The 17957-nt window shown below is 37.8% G+C and overlaps 1 protein-coding gene across 2 annotated transcripts in view; it reads left to right on the forward strand.

The window, feature by feature from the left end:
- Nucleotides 1-17593, forward strand: part of LOC127410286 (AN1-type zinc finger protein 3 homolog) — a 22582-nt gene extending 4989 nt beyond the window's left edge. For both annotated transcript variants that reach the window (XM_051645474.1, XM_051645475.1), the window contains exons 2-6: nt 4481-4521; nt 5649-5822; nt 11897-11962; nt 12034-12189; nt 16743-17593. In XM_051645474.1, the coding sequence (XP_051501434.1) occupies nt 4481-4521; nt 5649-5822; nt 11897-11962; nt 12034-12189; nt 16743-16897 (592 nt within the window). In that variant the 3' untranslated portion in view covers nt 16898-17593. The remainder of the gene's footprint in view (nt 1-4480; nt 4522-5648; nt 5823-11896; nt 11963-12033; nt 12190-16742) is intronic.
- The last annotated feature ends 364 nt before the right edge of the window (nt 17594-17957 follow it).

Genomic DNA, 17957 nt, shown 5'->3' on the forward strand with positions numbered 1-17957 from the left:
AAAATTTGGAATACAAGTAAATTGAAGCGAGGGTGAAATACATTTCACTTTTTTTTAAAATCTCTTCTGTATAAAACTTCCCATATTTTTCCATTTTTTGATATAGAAATATGGGGTGTGACTTCCTTGAAAAAGTCTTGTTGATTTGAAAGCTGTACAGCAATACCTATGTATTTAACTCCCAGAAATATATCACCTAAAATCAAACATTCACTGATAGGCCCAGGGAACCGATATTTTTCATACAACAAGTCTGGGTCCGTGTGGGAGAATAGACTGTTACAATCCAATAATTCTAGTAACTCCCAATCAGTTAAATCCAATGTTGCATACAGCTGTTGATGAACATTGGGTTCAGTTATATTCCACGAATAAAAACAGCTGGAAAGGATCTGTGCTTATTGTATGGGTCATTTTTCAAGTCATGGGTCAATTTTAAAGCTTGAATTATACATTGACTTTCATTTTCACATGGTTTACCAGTCCACTCCCCTTCCTAATCCTATTTTTGTTTTGGATTATTTACTGAGAATCTTGGGAGATTATATTCATGAACTTCCTGTTTATCATCAGCTGCACTGTTTTGTGGACAACTTTTAGCGAAATGGCCATATTGGCCGCAAATAACCTCTACTTTGGCCTCTGCCTCGTCCTCATCCCTGTCCTCCACGTCCAGCATGCCCCCCCCGGCCGTTAAAATGGAGTCCAATTCAGCCAGCTCAAGTGGACGGTACACATACATTGCTGCTTGATGGCCGACCTGCCCCGCTCATGGGTTCCAATGGCATCTGCATCTTTGCTTCATCAGGTTAAAAAAGTAATCACTGAACTCGTCGTCATCTTCCATCTTCATTTTTCTTTATTTGGATTTGGAGGCATGATGGTGTTTACTGGGTCTGTCTCTCCTTTCTGTACTGTGACCTCTATGCGCTCTAGATCTGGTTTGAGAAGAGACTGGTTCTTCTTTGACGGTCGCTCTTGGGTCCGCTGGCTGAGAGGATGAAGTCCCAGTGTTGGCGCAGAGGGTGTCGGAGGATCAAAGGGAGGAGGAGCCCATGGAGACAAAGACAGGCTCATAGCAGCATCAAAATCATCTTTCTTGTTCCCTTATTATATTGACCATGTTTTTTTTCTATTTTCAACTAAGTCTTTTCTTAGCCTCAATTTCCCACTTTGTAAATTCATTCCAATCTATTCCACCTGTCGTATTCCTGCTATGCAATAAACACCTACACTCTTCCAACTCTGTAACACTTTAAGTGCCATTTTCTGGGAACTTGCCCTTTGTCCATTTATGCCATAGCTTTACTCGTTTTTATATATTTCTCCATAAACATTTTCCATTTATCTCAAAGGTCCTGTGTTGTCTTTTCACTTTGAGGAACCCATTTTTGTTTATTTTGTAAATTATCTTTTTTTTTTTTTTTATAAATAGAGCACTTCTGAGGGCCTTCCCTCTGTTTCTTATGACTTAGTATATCTACTAAGAAGTTTGCAATCTATATACTAGAAATTATCCTAGTACAGTCATGGACTTCAAAGCTATATGCAACTGTGAACTCTCCAGTTCACGAGGAATCTTCCTGGGACTCCCCTCTGATCAGAACTATCTCTTATGCAACTGTGAACCCAGTTCACTTAAGAGTCGTCTCCTTTTCTAATGCTTTACCAAAGTAGCCAAATATGTAAAATCAACTCACTGGAAGTGAGTTTGAAGAATTTGAAGTTCTTTTTAACTTGACATGGTGTTTAAAATTTGCCGGGCATTCGTGAGACACTGAAGAAAAAGCGAGACGTGATGTAAATGTCAAAGACATTCGTCCAGCATGTGTTTACATAGGAAAACAATGGGAAAACGGAACAGGCACATGCAAAAACACGTTCGGGGTGAATGGCCCCTAACTCGTCCATTTGCGCGTGTCTGTGCGTGAGAGCGTGTGCACGAAACAAGTTCGGTAAGCCTGTTTATGTTTTCATTCATACAAACCCGACCCAAACCCGAAGTCCTACTTGAAAAGCTGACCCGAACCCAGCCCGAAACCCGTCGGGTTCTCTGGTACCGTCGGGCCCGGGTCGTGTTGCGGACCTCTAGCTTGGGGTCATTGTCCATTTGGAAGACCCATTTGCAACCAAGCTTTAACTTCCTGGCTGACGTCTTGAGATGTTGCTTCAATATATCCACATAATTTTCCTTCTTCATAATGCCATCTATTTTGTGAAGTGCACCAGTCCCTCCTGCAGCAAAGCACCCCCACAACATGATGCTGCCACCCCCATGCTGCACGGTTGGGATGGTGTTCTTCGGCTGCAAGCCTCACCCTTTTTCCTCCAAACATAACGATGGGCATTATGGCCAAACAGTTCAATTTTTGTTTCATCAGACCAGAGGATATTTCTCCAAAAAGATGTCCCAATGTGCACTTTTCAAACTGTAGTCTGGCTTTTTCATGGCGGTTTTGGATCAATGGCTTCTTCTTTGCTTAGCAGCCTTTCAGATTATATCGATATAGGACTTGTCTTACTGTGGATATAGATACTAGGGATGGGCATTCATCAATAATTTGGTATTTAAATGTAAAAAAAACAAATATTCGAATATTCTATTATTTAAATGAAGGTAATTAATGAAAGAGACGTTGTAAAATTATTTTTTAGTCATAAGTTGCATCACCATTAAAAAAAAAACAAGCTTCTAATTATATACAAAACAAGCTTATATCATGTCCTGTGTTTTGTTTTTTTGTTAAATATTTAAACAAGCAATGCGTGAAGAAAACAAAAAAAAAGAGAAAAGAATGAAAGCATTTAAGCTCACGCAAAGAGAAGAAAAAGAAACCGCTAATGAAGTAGACTGACGCAGTTAACCTACAGAACGAATATAAACACTTGGCATATAATAGTTCTGTTTATATTGTATCATGTCATGTTTTTGTTGAGGAAAAACAATATCCACATGCTCAGTAAACTACACATTTATACACACCAGTTTAATTGATGAAATGTCCCTTACCTCAGCTAGCAAAGTCTTTCTCGGATGCCATGTTTGTTTACAGAAGCATTGCGGGGATTACGTTGCTACGGGGATGCTGCTTTCTGTCGAACTGCACATATACGAGCATAAAGTGTACACTGCTTATACAGTATATTTAAACAGGAACCCAGCTTTCTCACAGTAAGCCACATTCTCACAATAACCCGCTTTTTTGGTGTCCATCTGAACGTACTGACAGAACCGTTTGCTCAACAAAACTTGTCCACACTCAACAGCGCCACCCTGTGCATTCTGTTATAACTGCCAGTTTTAGTTTATGTATTCAGGATTTAACATGCATCTCACTGTATATATGGCCAGCAAAGCAAAACTTTGTGAAATTCATATAGTATTTTTACTATTCGAATAATTATTGCAGAACGAATACTCGAATATTCGACTACTTGTGCACATCCCTAATAGATACTTGTCTTCCTGTTTCCTCCAGCATCTTCACAAGGTCCTTTGCTGTTGTTCTGGGATTGAGTTGCACTTTTCGCACCAAACTATGTTCATCTCTAGGAGACAGAATGCATCTCCTTCCTCAGCGGTATAATGTCTGCGTGGTCCCATGATGTTTGCACCTATAATTCCTAATTTCTTTCTTTCTAGCAACATGACACACGATAAATGTAAAATATTTTATGTTTTCCATGGAAGAAAGGGTTTGGGTGGCATTCACACTTTTCTCATATCTATACTGTGGAGTACATTACAGTTTTAATGTTTTAAAATCATTTTAGATCATTTTAAAATTCAAATCATTATTAACAGGCAACGCATTAATCCATCTTATGGGTATTTCATAGTTTTATTGGAGGTTATCTTTTTCATAGATGGCAAGAGTGGGTAAATGATCAGGAAAACTATTAAAGTGTCTTTTAAGTAAAATGCAAGATTGCTGAAAATCTATTTCTCATAAAAAGCTGTTTTTGTGGATTTCTAAAATTGTCTTTGAAATGCTCTTTAAATTAGAGTGAGAAAAACAGGAGGAGTGACTGTCACTTTGCTCACAGCTGATTGGTCCAGTAACTTTGAGATCGAACATAATTTGCTGCAGAGCAGTGTGTAGCGTATGTAATTATGGCGATGAACCGCGATTAAAAACATACTGGTACCACAAATTCAGAGTTTGCTCAAACTGTTTGAACTTGCCCATCTAGCCGCTTTATCCTGCTTTGTGACATATGACACAGATTTATTTACATCAGCCACGTTGAATTGATATTGTCATTAATAAAGAATTCAATCACACATAAAGACAACAGTTATTTGCAGGTAAAGGTCAAAGGTCATAATGGTTTGTATGTAACATCACATAGATCTGACCACTGTAGTGGACACCATGCAGAGGGAAAAAAAAAAAAAAGAGGACATAATCTACTGGGAATTCTTCATTTTATTTCATTCTTGATGAATACTAATTATTATAATGTGTTTTTGTTTTAGATCCAGCAAGACCATGAACCTGTGCTCCAAATGTTTCACAGGTAAGTGTCCTGTACTAAAGTCTGTCGACCCATTTTTTTTTAACAGCTAAAACAACGTATGATTGTTTAGGATTGCACAAATATTTACTTGCCTCTTAAGATGTGTTGTTGGGATGTCCAACTTAAGATAATTGTGTTTAATGGAATCGGCTCAAGTCCATAGACGATTCCTGAATAGATTGTGTGTGTGTGTGTGTATATTTACACAGGCCCTGTTTGTGATCGGCCAAGACACATTTTTGTTTATTAACATGCGTGTCCTGTTACAACTTGTGTTTAGATTTTGATCGGAGGGGTCTCTTCATTTCATGACCACAAACACAAATGTGCACACTGATTTTCTCAAATATACCTGAATATTAATCTTACTGCAAACATGATGCTCTAATCAGAATGCTTTTTGTTTATTCCAGTGGAGTTCTTATATTAACCTGTAATAGTTCACCCAAACATGACAATTCTGTCATCATTTATTCACCTTTATGTCATCTCGAACTCATATGACTTTAATTTCTTCTGCAGAACACAAACATAGAAATTTTGATGGCAATATGAGGTGATTATATCCATATAATGCAAGTCAATGGTGTCCAACACTTTCAAGCTCCAATAAAGACATAAAGGCATCATAAAAGTAATCCATATGACTCCAGTGGTTTAATCCATGTCTTCTGATGGGATACGATCGGTTTTGGGTGAGAACAGATCACAATTTAACTCCTTTTTCACTATAAATTTTACATCTGCAGTCTCCTCAGCGCGATCATGATTTAAATGCATGAGCAGAGTGCTGTACACGCTTCAGAAGACATGGATTAAACCATTGGAGTCGTATGGATTACTTTTATGATGCCTTTATGTGCATATGACATCCGTCATATGGATATAAACACATTTAACATCTATAAAACTTCTTCATTTGTGTTCTGCAGAAGAAAGAAAGTCATACGAGTTTGAGACGGCATAAAGGTGAATAAATGATGAGAGAATTATCATGTTTAGGTGAATTATTCCGTTTTAGAAGCCCACAGGGTTGATTTATTACACCATTGTACTCTTGATCAAGACACTCAGATTTCTCTTTCATAAGTGTACTTTAACTGTTCATTTAATTTGTTTTCCTGAAGACTTTCAGAAAAAGCAGCCAGATAGTGAGTGTTTGTCCAAGCCGAGCTCGAGCTCTGAGAGTACGCAGTTGTACAGCGGTGAGGTGAGTGGTGTCAGCAGCCCAGACCAGACCTCGCATCCAGAACCACCTACAGTCACGGACGCATCCCTCCCCTTCAGCACCTCACAGGAAGGTAATGCTCAGCCATTTAACAGTATGACACTAATACACCAGGTCCTGTAGAATATACTGGATGATTTTCATTTGAGACTAATGTCAGGAATCATGAAAGATTAATTTTGTCAAAGGGCAAAATCATAGAGATTTCTTGGATATTATAGTGTGCCATGTCATTTGCGATGGACAGCATTGTCAGAGATTTTGTGTTGCAGTCCTGCAGTGTACGAAAGTCATCTAATGAAGAACTAATACAAACACATCAATTGATGACATTGTGTGTATTCGAGAGAGAGACGTTAAGTTAAAACTGTTGATAAATATCTTCTATAGTATGCCCTTCACATTATGATTCTACTATCATAATGACATTTCGCTCTGAAGAATGAGCAGTTCATGACCTCTTTTGTCCAGGTAAAACATTGCCAGCAGGGCTCAACAATAAGGATTGTTTTCTGCTGGCCTGGTCAGATCAGTTGTTCAAGTTTTCTCTAAATAAATTATTCACAGAAATTTTGTAAGATCTTTTTATTTAATGTTTTTTTTTTTTTCTTTATATATGAAACGATTTACAACAAATAATTAATTAGATTTATAATTTGCAATTTTAGCTGGAAATGCTGTAACTATAATACTGTGAAAACTATGATTTCATAAATACACTTTTGCTGGAAAATCATGGTATATGGTGCAAAACATTACTGATATGTTTGATGCATCAAAGACTGTCATAAGTTATTTGAACAAAACCTCATCTGTGTCAGTCAGCTAGATAACATTACCTGGTGACATTTCAAATGAGAAAAGTTTTTCAAAAGTTTGCATGACATGCATGATTATGGCAGGGATAGCCCAGTATGGCAAGAACTTTTAACATTTATTTCTTAAAACTTGCTAGTATCTATCTATTTTTATGTTACTATTAGCTATTCCAATTGCAACATTTTATTTTCTCCCAAAACACTAAATGACAACTATAACTCCAAACACCTAAACACCTGTTTGTCACTAAACACTGCTAATGTTACTGATCCATGAGATCATTGCGTGTGGTGTTTAAAGTTTGATTTTCAGGTAATTTGATCAAACATTTAATTACTTCTAAAATGTTGCACATTTCTCTAACTAATGAAAATCCCTGAAATGACCACATTTATTCTGAGACAAAATACTTATTTATCATTTTCAGTTTTGTTCAAGGTCATTAAATCGAACTGTCCAATAAGTGAAAGGATAGTATTGGGGTAAAAGGTGTTAAAGGCCCCTATAAAACATGAACTGAAGAATGTTTAAATTGAGCTCACATTGACTGATCCGATCACAATGGAGATTCATTTGTTTAGAGAATACTTGTGAAGTAGTTATTTTTAATATCTTAATTTGTTACAAAGAAAAGAAAACAAAAAAAAAAACATGAAGCTAAGTTGACAATGTTTGCCCTATAACTATTGTCCCTACATTTACACAATATCACTATAACCCCAAGTGTGAGGTAAAAGGCTCCCTCACCACTTTTTTTTAAATGAATTTTAATCAAAACCTTCAGTTATTTATTTTCACATACATTATGTTGCTCCATCAATATTCAATAAAAAAATCAATCTTGATACACTTTGTGACCATAAAAAAACACATTTTCCTAAAGGTGTGCCTTTAGCCCCATTGTACTGTAGCTTTTTCAATTTTACTAGTACTTATTCATTAGATACGAGTACATAAACCTTAATCCTACTACTACTAATAATAATACGTTTATTTGATATAGCGTCTTCAAACTCAAGATCGCTTTACAGGATGAGAGTAAACACAAAGTATCACACAAAAAAATAAATAAAAATTAAACCAATTTAAGAGTCAGGGAAGCCTAGGTCAAAGAGGTATGTTTTGAGATTGATTTTGAAATCATGTATGGAGGTGTGATCATGGAGTGACCTGAGGAATAGAGTTCCAAAGCAAAGGGGCAAGTGTGCAAAAAGCCCTACCACCTAGTGAGGTCAGCTTGCAACGTGGAATGAATAATAGGCCCAAATCAGATGACCTGTGTGAGCGGGATGGGGTATAGTGGCGGACGAGATCAGTGATGTATGAGGGGGCAAGACCATGTAAAGCTTTGAATGTTGTAAGGAGAATTTTATATTGGATATGATAGGAGACAGGCAGCCAGTATAGACTACAAAGTATGGGAGTGATGTGAGAGGATTTCTTTGAGTATGTGAGAACCCTAGCTGCTGAATTCTGGATGTATTGCAATTTGTTTGTTTTAGTCGGAAGGCCGGAAAAGAGGGCATTACAATAGTTAAGTCTAGAATTAATAAAGGCGTGAACAAGAGTTTCTGCATCTTTGGTGCTAAGAATGGGGCAGAGTCATGCGATGTTACAGAGATGATAGAAAGCAGTTTTTGTGAGAGAGGAGATGTGAGCGTGGAAAGAGTGTGGGGTCAATGATAATGCCAAGATTACGAACAATAGCGGAGGGTCTGACCAGGACAACATTTATATCGAACAACTGATCAGGGAGACGAGAGAAAACACTTGAAGCCCAACTATCAGTACAGCGGTTTTATCAGTGTTGAATTTTAGAAAGTTACTGATCATCCATGAGTTTATGTCCTTAGTACAATCAGAGGGGGAACTTGTGGGGAATGGGGCAGTGTGCTTAGAGCTGATATAAAATTGAGTTTCGTCAGCATAGCAGTGAAAGTTGAGGCCATGATGGCGAATTATGTAACCTAGGGGAAGCATATAGGTGATGAAGAGCAAAGGACCAAGTACAGAACCCTGGGGGACACCTTGAGAAACAGGAACAGAATTTGATTTATACTAACGAATAGAAATGTAGTGTTGGTGGCTGGATAGGTAAGAAATGAACCAGGACAGAGCAGTGCCTGAGATTCCAATTGCAGAGAGCCTAGCAATGAGTTATGTTATGAGAGATAGTGTCAAAAGCAGAACTGATGTCTAAAAGGACCAGGAAAGTGATGGCTCCAGAGACTGCGGCCATCAGTTGAACGTTAACAGCTCTGAGTGCAGTCTTAGTGCTGTGTATAGGATGAAAACCAGATTGAAAACACTCAAAGAGATTGTGTGTGGCCAAATAGGAGAGAAGCTGAGAAGCAACCACTTTCTCCATAACTTTAGACAAAAAAGGAAGATTCGAAATAGGGTGGTAATTTTTAAGATCTGTGGGGTCTAGGCCAGACTATTTAAAAGTGGAGTAGCAGCCGCAGTTTTCCGTTCTGGAGGGACAAATCCAGTACTAAATATTCTGTTGATAAGGTGGGTGCAGGGTCAAGCTGGCAGGAAGTAGAATTCGATTTGCTAATTCACTGTAGATGAGGTGGTGGTGGCAGCAAAATCAGTGAAAGTGCCAATCTGGTGGTTTGTGAGAAAATCCTGAAGTGGATCAGGAGGACCAGTAGAAGGGAAAAGTTTGTAAATAGAGTTGATTTTATTCTGAAAGGAGTGAAGAAATGAATGACAGAGTTCAGTAGAAGCTGAAATGAGGGGCGCTGGTGGGTTAATGAGTTTATTAACAGTAGAAAAAAGTATTTAGGGTCTAGAAGATGCATTATTGATAATGGACGAAAAGTAAGATGAGCGTGCATCATTTAATGCTGATTTGTATGCCTGTATATGGTCATTATAGGCGGTTAGGTGAACAGACCAGTTTTCTTGTAAAGACGCTCAAGGTAGCGTCCTGTAGCTTTAAGAGCACGTCATTTGTGTGTATCAGGGAGACGAGTGAGTGGAGGAGACTTTTAAGAGGGGCATGAAAATCAAGGGCACTTGAGATGGTTTTGTTGTAGCTAGTGAGGATGTCAGTTGGACAGGAAAGTTGCATGACGTCTGTACGGAAATATATTTGAAGTGATGCAGAGGAGGATACAGGGTTAATGGAAGTAAAGTTGCAAAATGTAACCAAGGATTTTTGAGCAGACCTGGGAAATGGAGTGTTACAGCTCAGTTCTATAAATAGATGATCGGACGGTCCAATCTGAGACCCAGAAACAGTTAGGCCATTAGTGCAAACCAGATCTAAAGTATGGCCATGTGAATGAATAGGGAAGTCGACATGTTGTACAAAGTTAAAACATTTTAACACAGACACGAGTCACTATTCCAGTAATGACAAGTATTTATTTATAAAAACAAAAAATCCATTGTATTCTATGGGTATCTGTGGTTCAGATATCAGTTATTCATTTCTGTATAGTTTAATTCTTGTAGCATTTCATTTTTACTAGTAACAATTGGAATAGACACTAGTGTCTAATAAATAAGTACTAGTAAAGCTGGAACAGATACTAGTCACAAGGGCTGGGTATTAATACAGATTTCCCAATTCATTTCTGATTTATAAGCTTTCGATATTGATTCATTTGGGAATATTTTTGTTACAATCTCCATTTTGCTTACATGGAAATAAATTCTCTCTCAACTAATGCTGTTAATTACAAAGGGACCTTCTAACCTTCTAGGTAACCCTTCTAGTTACTATTCAATAATACAAATGATATTTTATCATTAGTTTTTCATCAAATTGGTCACATTTCAGCTTTTGAAAAATGTTCAAATTCAGTCTATTCCACCAATAATGTCTTGAAATGGCAAATATTATATTGCATAAATTTTTTGTTACATGTTTCTTATTTATATGCATAATTTTACTAATAACAAGTATTTACATTGATATGTAGAACATGTGCAAAACAGGTGCTGTCTCTTTAAAAATAATGGTAGTTCAGCGAGTGAGCACAAATAAACAAAGAATGCAGACATTTTTTTAATGCATCTGTCCTACGTGTGATTATAATTAAATGTGTCTGTTGTTTTTAATCAACAACTGACCGTAAAGAACAGGAAGGATATTAAAATGGATTGTGTGGATCTCGTCTTTGGATACACATTACACGGAACGAGTCAAACCAAACTTTTACTCTTAACACAGAGAAAGGATCTCGCAGCTGAATTTCTTCTCCACTATACTACACAATCTCAACATTTACCAGCCAAATATATACATTTTTAATTGCATAGCGCAAAATTTGGTTGCAAATGCAAGTGATTTCCTCTCATTGTAGTGGAGGGTTGCATATAGAGTAAAAGATCAATCTTGGTATTTAGGAATCGATATCAAGAACGTTCAAAGATTTCAATGCATCAGAAAATCTATATTTTTACCCAGCTCTACTAGTAACTGTTTGAATAGGTATTAGTTAAATTAGTATCTATTAAAAATAAATACTAGAAAGTTTTAAGTAATAAATGTTAATTGCACTTGATTGTTGAGCCCTGGTTAGCTTTAGCGCAAGATCTTGTTTGGGTTTGTGCGGTTTTCTTTCAGTGTGTCAATGAGGATGTGCTGACTTCAAATGCACAATCAACACTGTCAGTCATGTCCACAGTCTTGCACACTCTGTCTTGACTTTTACACAAGGTCTCGCCGTCATGTCGTACAATCTGACAAGCAACCATCGGAATCGGCCAGTATGCACTAGGCTTTAGTTACCATGGTAACAATAGGCTCTGCCTCTATAATTTCTTCTGTGGTTTTCATTGGGTGGACCAGAGTGTTGTGTAACGTAACGAGATGTCTCCATAGCAGGTTAGTGCTGTCAGGCTGCTGCAGCGAGCTCTGCCATGTCCTAGATAAGAATCTGTCAGCAGTCCAATCTCTCTCTTCATTCTGAAGCATGTGTGAATACTTCAAGATAATGTAGACAATGTTTTAGTAAAGCCTGGTGCACACTTACAATCTCAACACCTTCATTAAAGTAATTTGCCCACGAAGATTCTATTGGAGCAGTAAAATCCGCAATCGGATATCGGCTTTTCCCCACCACCTAAGTTATCGGTAAAATCCACAATCAGTCGACCTCTAGTCTGGCCGTTCCAGTTCCATTTCAGAAGTGTTCAATCAAGTTTAGGCTTTCTGTAGTCCAGTCAAGTACTTCAACATCACTAAATAATTTCTTTATGGACTTCACTTTGGGCATTTCAGAACAGAAAAGGGCTCTCCTCAAACTTTGGCAACTAGCTATATATCCAGCTGTGTTTTCCTTAAACTGGTAACTCTCTATTCTCTGACAGGAGCATCATGTACAGATCCAGCACAAGGCCTTCTCTGCATTCCCACCAAACAACCCTGCCATTCAGGTATGAGTCTCTGCAGCACACTGGAGATGTTTGAGTGATTTTCTCCTTCAGAATGGATGTTTCTGCTTCAGATGATGAGGCGTCACCAGTGAAACGTGCGCGGCTAGAGGACTGCTCATCAGGAGAGGAGGCGAGGAGCAGACCCAAGCAGAAGAACCGCAAACGCTGTTATCGCTGTTCAAGCAAACTAGAGCTGGTACAGGCGGCGCTGGGTTCCTGTCGCTGTGGTGAGTGAACCTGTGCCACACACTGCTTTAGGGGGTTTTCACACTTGGGTTGAAATCGAGCAATCGAACCAAGTCCAGTTCTACTCCCTGTTCCCACAAGTCTTGTTTTTGACTTGTATTATCAGGCTTTAAACGGTGGTTTGTATCATCAACATTAGAAGCATCGTGATATCTAGAGGGAAATTTATCATTGCTTGGTAACTGGGGAAATAGGTGCCAAAAATGGAGAGCATTTTTCATTCTATGTTTTGGGATTCCACGCAGTGAAGCTGAACGTTTTCACTTGTATTTCAGGAAGTTTGAAAACTCCATTTTCAGATTCCTCACGTCATTAGTTTTCCTAAGTATTTGGTAATGGAGAGCGTTTTCTAAAATTTCTGTTTTCGGTGGAGGGAAATGCCATTCCAGCTGTTCCTGGTGTAAATGTAGTCAATGCATTACTAAACCAAAACATGGTTGTGTGGATGTGGCCTAGAGATAACAAGGTTTTCCTGTTTCAGGCTTTTTTTTTTTTTTTTTTGCTTCTAAGGCATAAATTCTGCCTTTTTCAGGAAAATCTACTATATATTTTTTTAAACTTCTCATTTGCCACTCGTTTAGTTTGAGTGAAATTTGGCCTGTATCATCTAGAAACACCAAATAATTTTTATTCGGCAAATTGTTTGGCAGTTTTGAGCCAATACATTGTTTGGGCATGAGCCATAATGAATTGTGAGTGCAATGACCAAACTCATAAACATCAAATAGAACTGCACATTAATGATAAAAATCATAATTGTTGATTATTATGGCCCAAGCACTGAAAGTGCCGAGGCCCTATTGTTCTTCTAAGGATTATTATTATTAATATTAATATTAGGGCCCAAGCACTGAAACTATCAATTAATTGCCAACAAAAGCCTTCATCAGCCAACTAACAAAGGACAATGCATCTATGTGAACTTCTGCAGTTAATCCAGGATGAACTTCAAAGACATTAGTCATTCATCTTTCAGTTCTTACAAAATCTTCGTTTAAACGCTTAACACTTACATAGTTTACTCATTTTAAACCATGACCTGCACTGCACACAAATAACTAATATTGTCATTATATTCATGATGTTTAGTCAGAGGGGAACTGGCTCCCACTGTGAGTCTTGTTTCTCCTAAGGTTATTTTTCTCCATTAACCAACATCTTATGGAGTTTTGTGTTACTTGCCAGAGTCATCTTCAGCTTGCTCACTGGGTTTCTAAAAACAATTATTATTTATTTTTTTACACACATTATACTCTTATTTAATCAAACTACACAATGATGACACTAAGACTTTATAGATATTACAGTTTTCCTTTTCTGTTAATGCATGATTTTCTGTAATGCTGCTTTGAAACGATGTGTTGTGAAAAGCGCTATACAATTAAAAATGACTTGACTATTATTCTATTATTATTCTTTTCAAGGTTTTCTGTACTTTTGGGGTACTTAACGTGTGAATTTTTGCACACACATCAGATTCGTCGTCCATTAGGGCCAGGCAAAAGTTCACACATGGGCGTGTAGGAGGGGCTCTGTAGTGCCCCCTTGTAAATGGGCATGTAAGGGGGGGATCTGTAGCACCCCCATTCTCACCTACAGTCACCAAAATTGGTACGTATATAGTTCTCATCAAGCCGAACAACTTTCATACTTGCAGTCATTAGCTCCACCCAACAGGAAGTCGGCCATTTTGGATTTTCGGAAAATCGCAGGCTCTGAACTTTTAAGTACTCCTAGGGGATTCATGTGACTGGCACCAAATTTGTGCAACATCATGAACAGTGAACAGTGTCGCCATGGCGCAGCAATACATTTATGGCGAAAAATGGGAAACAGGAAGTGTCATATCTTCTGTGTGCATTTTGTGATTTTTTTTTTTTTTTTTTTTTTTTTTTAAGATCAAAATTGAGTGTTTGGTAATGGGGGCTGATCATATTGATATGGCTACTGTGGGTCACAGTCATAGCGCCACCAACTGAAAGCAGGAAGTGTGACACAACAGACTTTGAAATAGTCCTCTTACCCAAATCGCTTCAAAATTGTTAACAATAATGTCAAGACACCGCTGATGTAAAATTGTGAAGGGATTCTTGATATCTTGAAAAGTTTTGTCATGGCAATGGATCAAATTACATGTTGTATTGTATTCGGGAATATTTGACAAACTCAACCATATGATTAATAACACTTATGACATGAATGTGGCTATGATGGGTTATGGTCATAGGGCCTCCAGATGGCAACACTAGATGTTCAAGGGTATTTAAAAACTTGCCATAATTGCACATTTATTTCATTTGCCACACACATCAAAGTTTTTAACCAAACCAAAGTCTGTCTTGTTTACTCGACCAAATGCATGTGTCCCTCATGCATTGTTTTCCGGAAGTCACCGGGTTGAAATGGACCCATAGTGCTTGGTCCCGTCATCGCTGCTTGCAGCTATATTTTCCCTTGATATCTTTAATGTGATTGTAAGTAGTAAGAATGCCTTTTAAGATATCTTAAATTACTCTTTCATTTATTGATATCTGAAATCCATTTCCAATTATCTGAATTTAACATTGCCACTAGTGAAAAAAATGACAGATTTCAAAAATGAGCTTTTTATTAGTTGTAATTCTGTTGTTGATATTAGAAATGGACATTTGCACTAGTAACAAATGTAATTATTGATATCAAAATTATCATTTTTAATTGTACATTACATAGTCATTTTAACAAGTGAAATTTGAATTGTAGATGTCTATAATCATATCCTGCACACGATTAAATGTCGAAATAAGCATCTGGGCATCAGACAGTTAAACTTGCACATTAGGATGGGTTTGTCATTACTGATAGGACTATAGACTCATTTAAACATCTCTGATTGGCCATTGCCATTTCACTGCTCAACAGACACAAATGGGATTGGTGAGAATAATCAACCTCTGCAAAAACTTGTAATTAGAAACCTTTGACAGGAGTAGACTTAAATGGGATGTCGCAATCGTCGGTTTTCACAATTAGTTAATCACAGTAGCCATAATTGTAATGCCTATTACTTTTTCGATTAATTGTGCTGCCTTTTTGAGCATACATATCAAATTTAATGCGTTTCTGATGCTACAGGGAGCTGTAACTTCAGAAAATCCTCACCGCTGTGTAACTGTTATCAGAGAAAATTAAAATGAACCACCAAAACAACTGTCTCCATAGCATCCACAGGATCTATTCTTTCAAATATAAAAATTGTGGTCATTATCTTCAGTTTTTAAATCTGTTTGGACCCAGATGATTGATGTACCTTTGGGCAAACTTCCAATTTAACACGGAATGGCACTTGTCTGATGTAACAGATGTGAAGTCCACATGAACTGCACCAGAGTCTTCTCAAAAAGGGAGGTCTGGGGCAGTTCATGTCATGTTTTTGAGTTCGGAAAACTACTTCTTATCCACAGTCAACTAACACTGATGTCAAAAGGACTCTAGTGTGAAAACTACCTCAGACGATTTCCATATTGCTGCAGTGTTAATGCAAGTGTGATTGTTCCTGTCGAACGCAAATGCATTTCTGTACCACAAACGGGCACATGATGGATGCTATTTCATGGTGTGTGATGTCATCGTCATGCTTAAATCAGCAAAACTGCTTGTCAGAGCCGTGGTGCAGTGGGTAGTGCTCTTGACATATAACGGCGGATTCACACATACTCCGTGAGCGAGACGTGAGCAACTGGTTGTGTTTGGGCTTTCACATTGGCTGCGTCTCTTTTCTAGGTTCCTACGGCAACAACGGGCAGTCACGTGCACTTGTTTATCAGCTTACTTGGTTGTGATTGGTTAATATATCAAAGTCCCTTTCAAGGCAATTCAGTCCACTCGGCGGTCATCTTTGGAATGCTCTCGGGCAGCTATTTTCTTTGTAAACAAGCAACACAAAAGTACTGCTCCTATCTACTTGAATGAGGAAAGACTGAAATTTCCAAAAACGTTGGTCAAGATGCAGACCTAAAAATTGTAGTGTATAGTTGGTTCAGTTTAAATATTGTTTATTTGTTTTTGCCTCTTTTCTAAAATCTCCTTATTATTTTAGTTTTCAACTGCATCCAGAGCCGCTGAGTTCAGCGTGAGCCATGTAGCAAAAATAGGCTCGGCAGCGATGATTCACCTCGCGACTTGAGCTTGCAATGTGAAGGGTGTAAGATTCTGTTAATATGGGTGCCGAAATGAAAACGCGCTGCTTTAAATTTAGTCAATATTTGGACATTTTCATCAAGACTGAAATTTTACTAAAACCAAAAGACTGTGTAAAAAATGAACACCGTTTGCGTCAATATACCGTAGAGTTTGATTGGACGCACGGCCTTTGATGTGAATAACAAAGCATTTTCTGCTCCTTTTAAAAAGATGATTAGCCTGTTTTACTATCCCAACTTTACATGATTATATTGTTCGTTGAATGTTTTTTTAATTTGCTTTCAGTATTGTTGGAACAGACCCAAAATGCGTTAGACGCTTTTTATTCTTTGTTCTGTTTCCGGTTCTGTAGGCTACGTGTTCTGCATGCGACATCGTCTTCCTGAGCAGCATGAGTGTGAGTTCGATCACCTGGGACGAGGTCGTGAAGAGGCCGTGCGCAACATGGTGAAACTGGACCGTAAGGTGGGCCGGTCCTGTCAACGTATCGGAGAGGAGTGCTCCTGATGCCTGTCATTCATCCCTAGATAGTGAAGAACACAATTAATATGGGAACAACTGGACTTGCTCGTTCGGGGGTTGTTTCTCATTTGAGGCCTTCAGTGACCCTAAGAGCTCGGTTCCTGATGCTCTCCGCCTTAATCTGATGAAAACTGCCTGTTTTGACTGAAGTGGATTGTAAATCTTCAGCAGCAAGCCGTTTCAAGTACTGTGGTGTGTTTGTGCTCTTTATCAAACTGCTGCACCCACAGGCCTCTACAACTACTAATCCCTGATGGATGTTTGCTAAATCTCGTTTGATCTGTTATTTGAAACACACGATGCCTTTTTCTCAGTTTTGCTGCCATTTTCTCTCTGATAAAGTCTTCTTTACAGATGAGATGAAGTCATGTTTGTTTCTGGCTCATAGTGTTCTTATAACGTATAACATGTGAAAGACTGAATTTGTGTTGATTAGATCAGGAACAAATGGCCTGAAGTAACGCCGTTTTAGCATTATTTTCATTTTTTCTTTTTTTCTTCTTCGAGGTATAACTATAAATGATCGTGAATGTGAACACGGATTGTGACTATATTAAGCGAGCTCATACTTGCTAGAATCGTGTATTTAGTTGAAAAGAAAATGCATTATTTTCTGCTTGTTTGTTTTTTCATCTCTTTGTTCTCATGTTCTTAAAGTTGAATAAACTGGATTAGATGATGTGAGATTGTTTCATTATTTGTATGGTTATATTGAAGAAAAGACTTTAAAACTTACTCCTCATTGCTTGTTTTCTTGACTGTGAAGTGTCTCTCCATCATAGTTTCATGAATGTTTGGTGTCCAGTACAGTGTACAGATCTTTAGAAGACATTTTTAACTGTTCTGTGAGTGAGCTAAACCACCATGCACTTCTATATCACTGACCTCATTAATTGTGTGTTTTTATGACTATTAAATTAGGTTTATTGGATGACTATATTTTAGTTTTTTAACCCTTTAAACTCAACTGCAGTTTCTCACTCAAATTGTAAAGCTCACCATTCACACATACTGTGAAATACTGCAAAAAATTGGTCTCATTTTG

This window comes from Myxocyprinus asiaticus, chromosome 19 (assembly GCF_019703515.2).
Source record: "Myxocyprinus asiaticus isolate MX2 ecotype Aquarium Trade chromosome 19, UBuf_Myxa_2, whole genome shotgun sequence".
NCBI lineage: Eukaryota > Metazoa > Chordata > Actinopteri > Cypriniformes > Catostomidae > Myxocyprinus > Myxocyprinus asiaticus.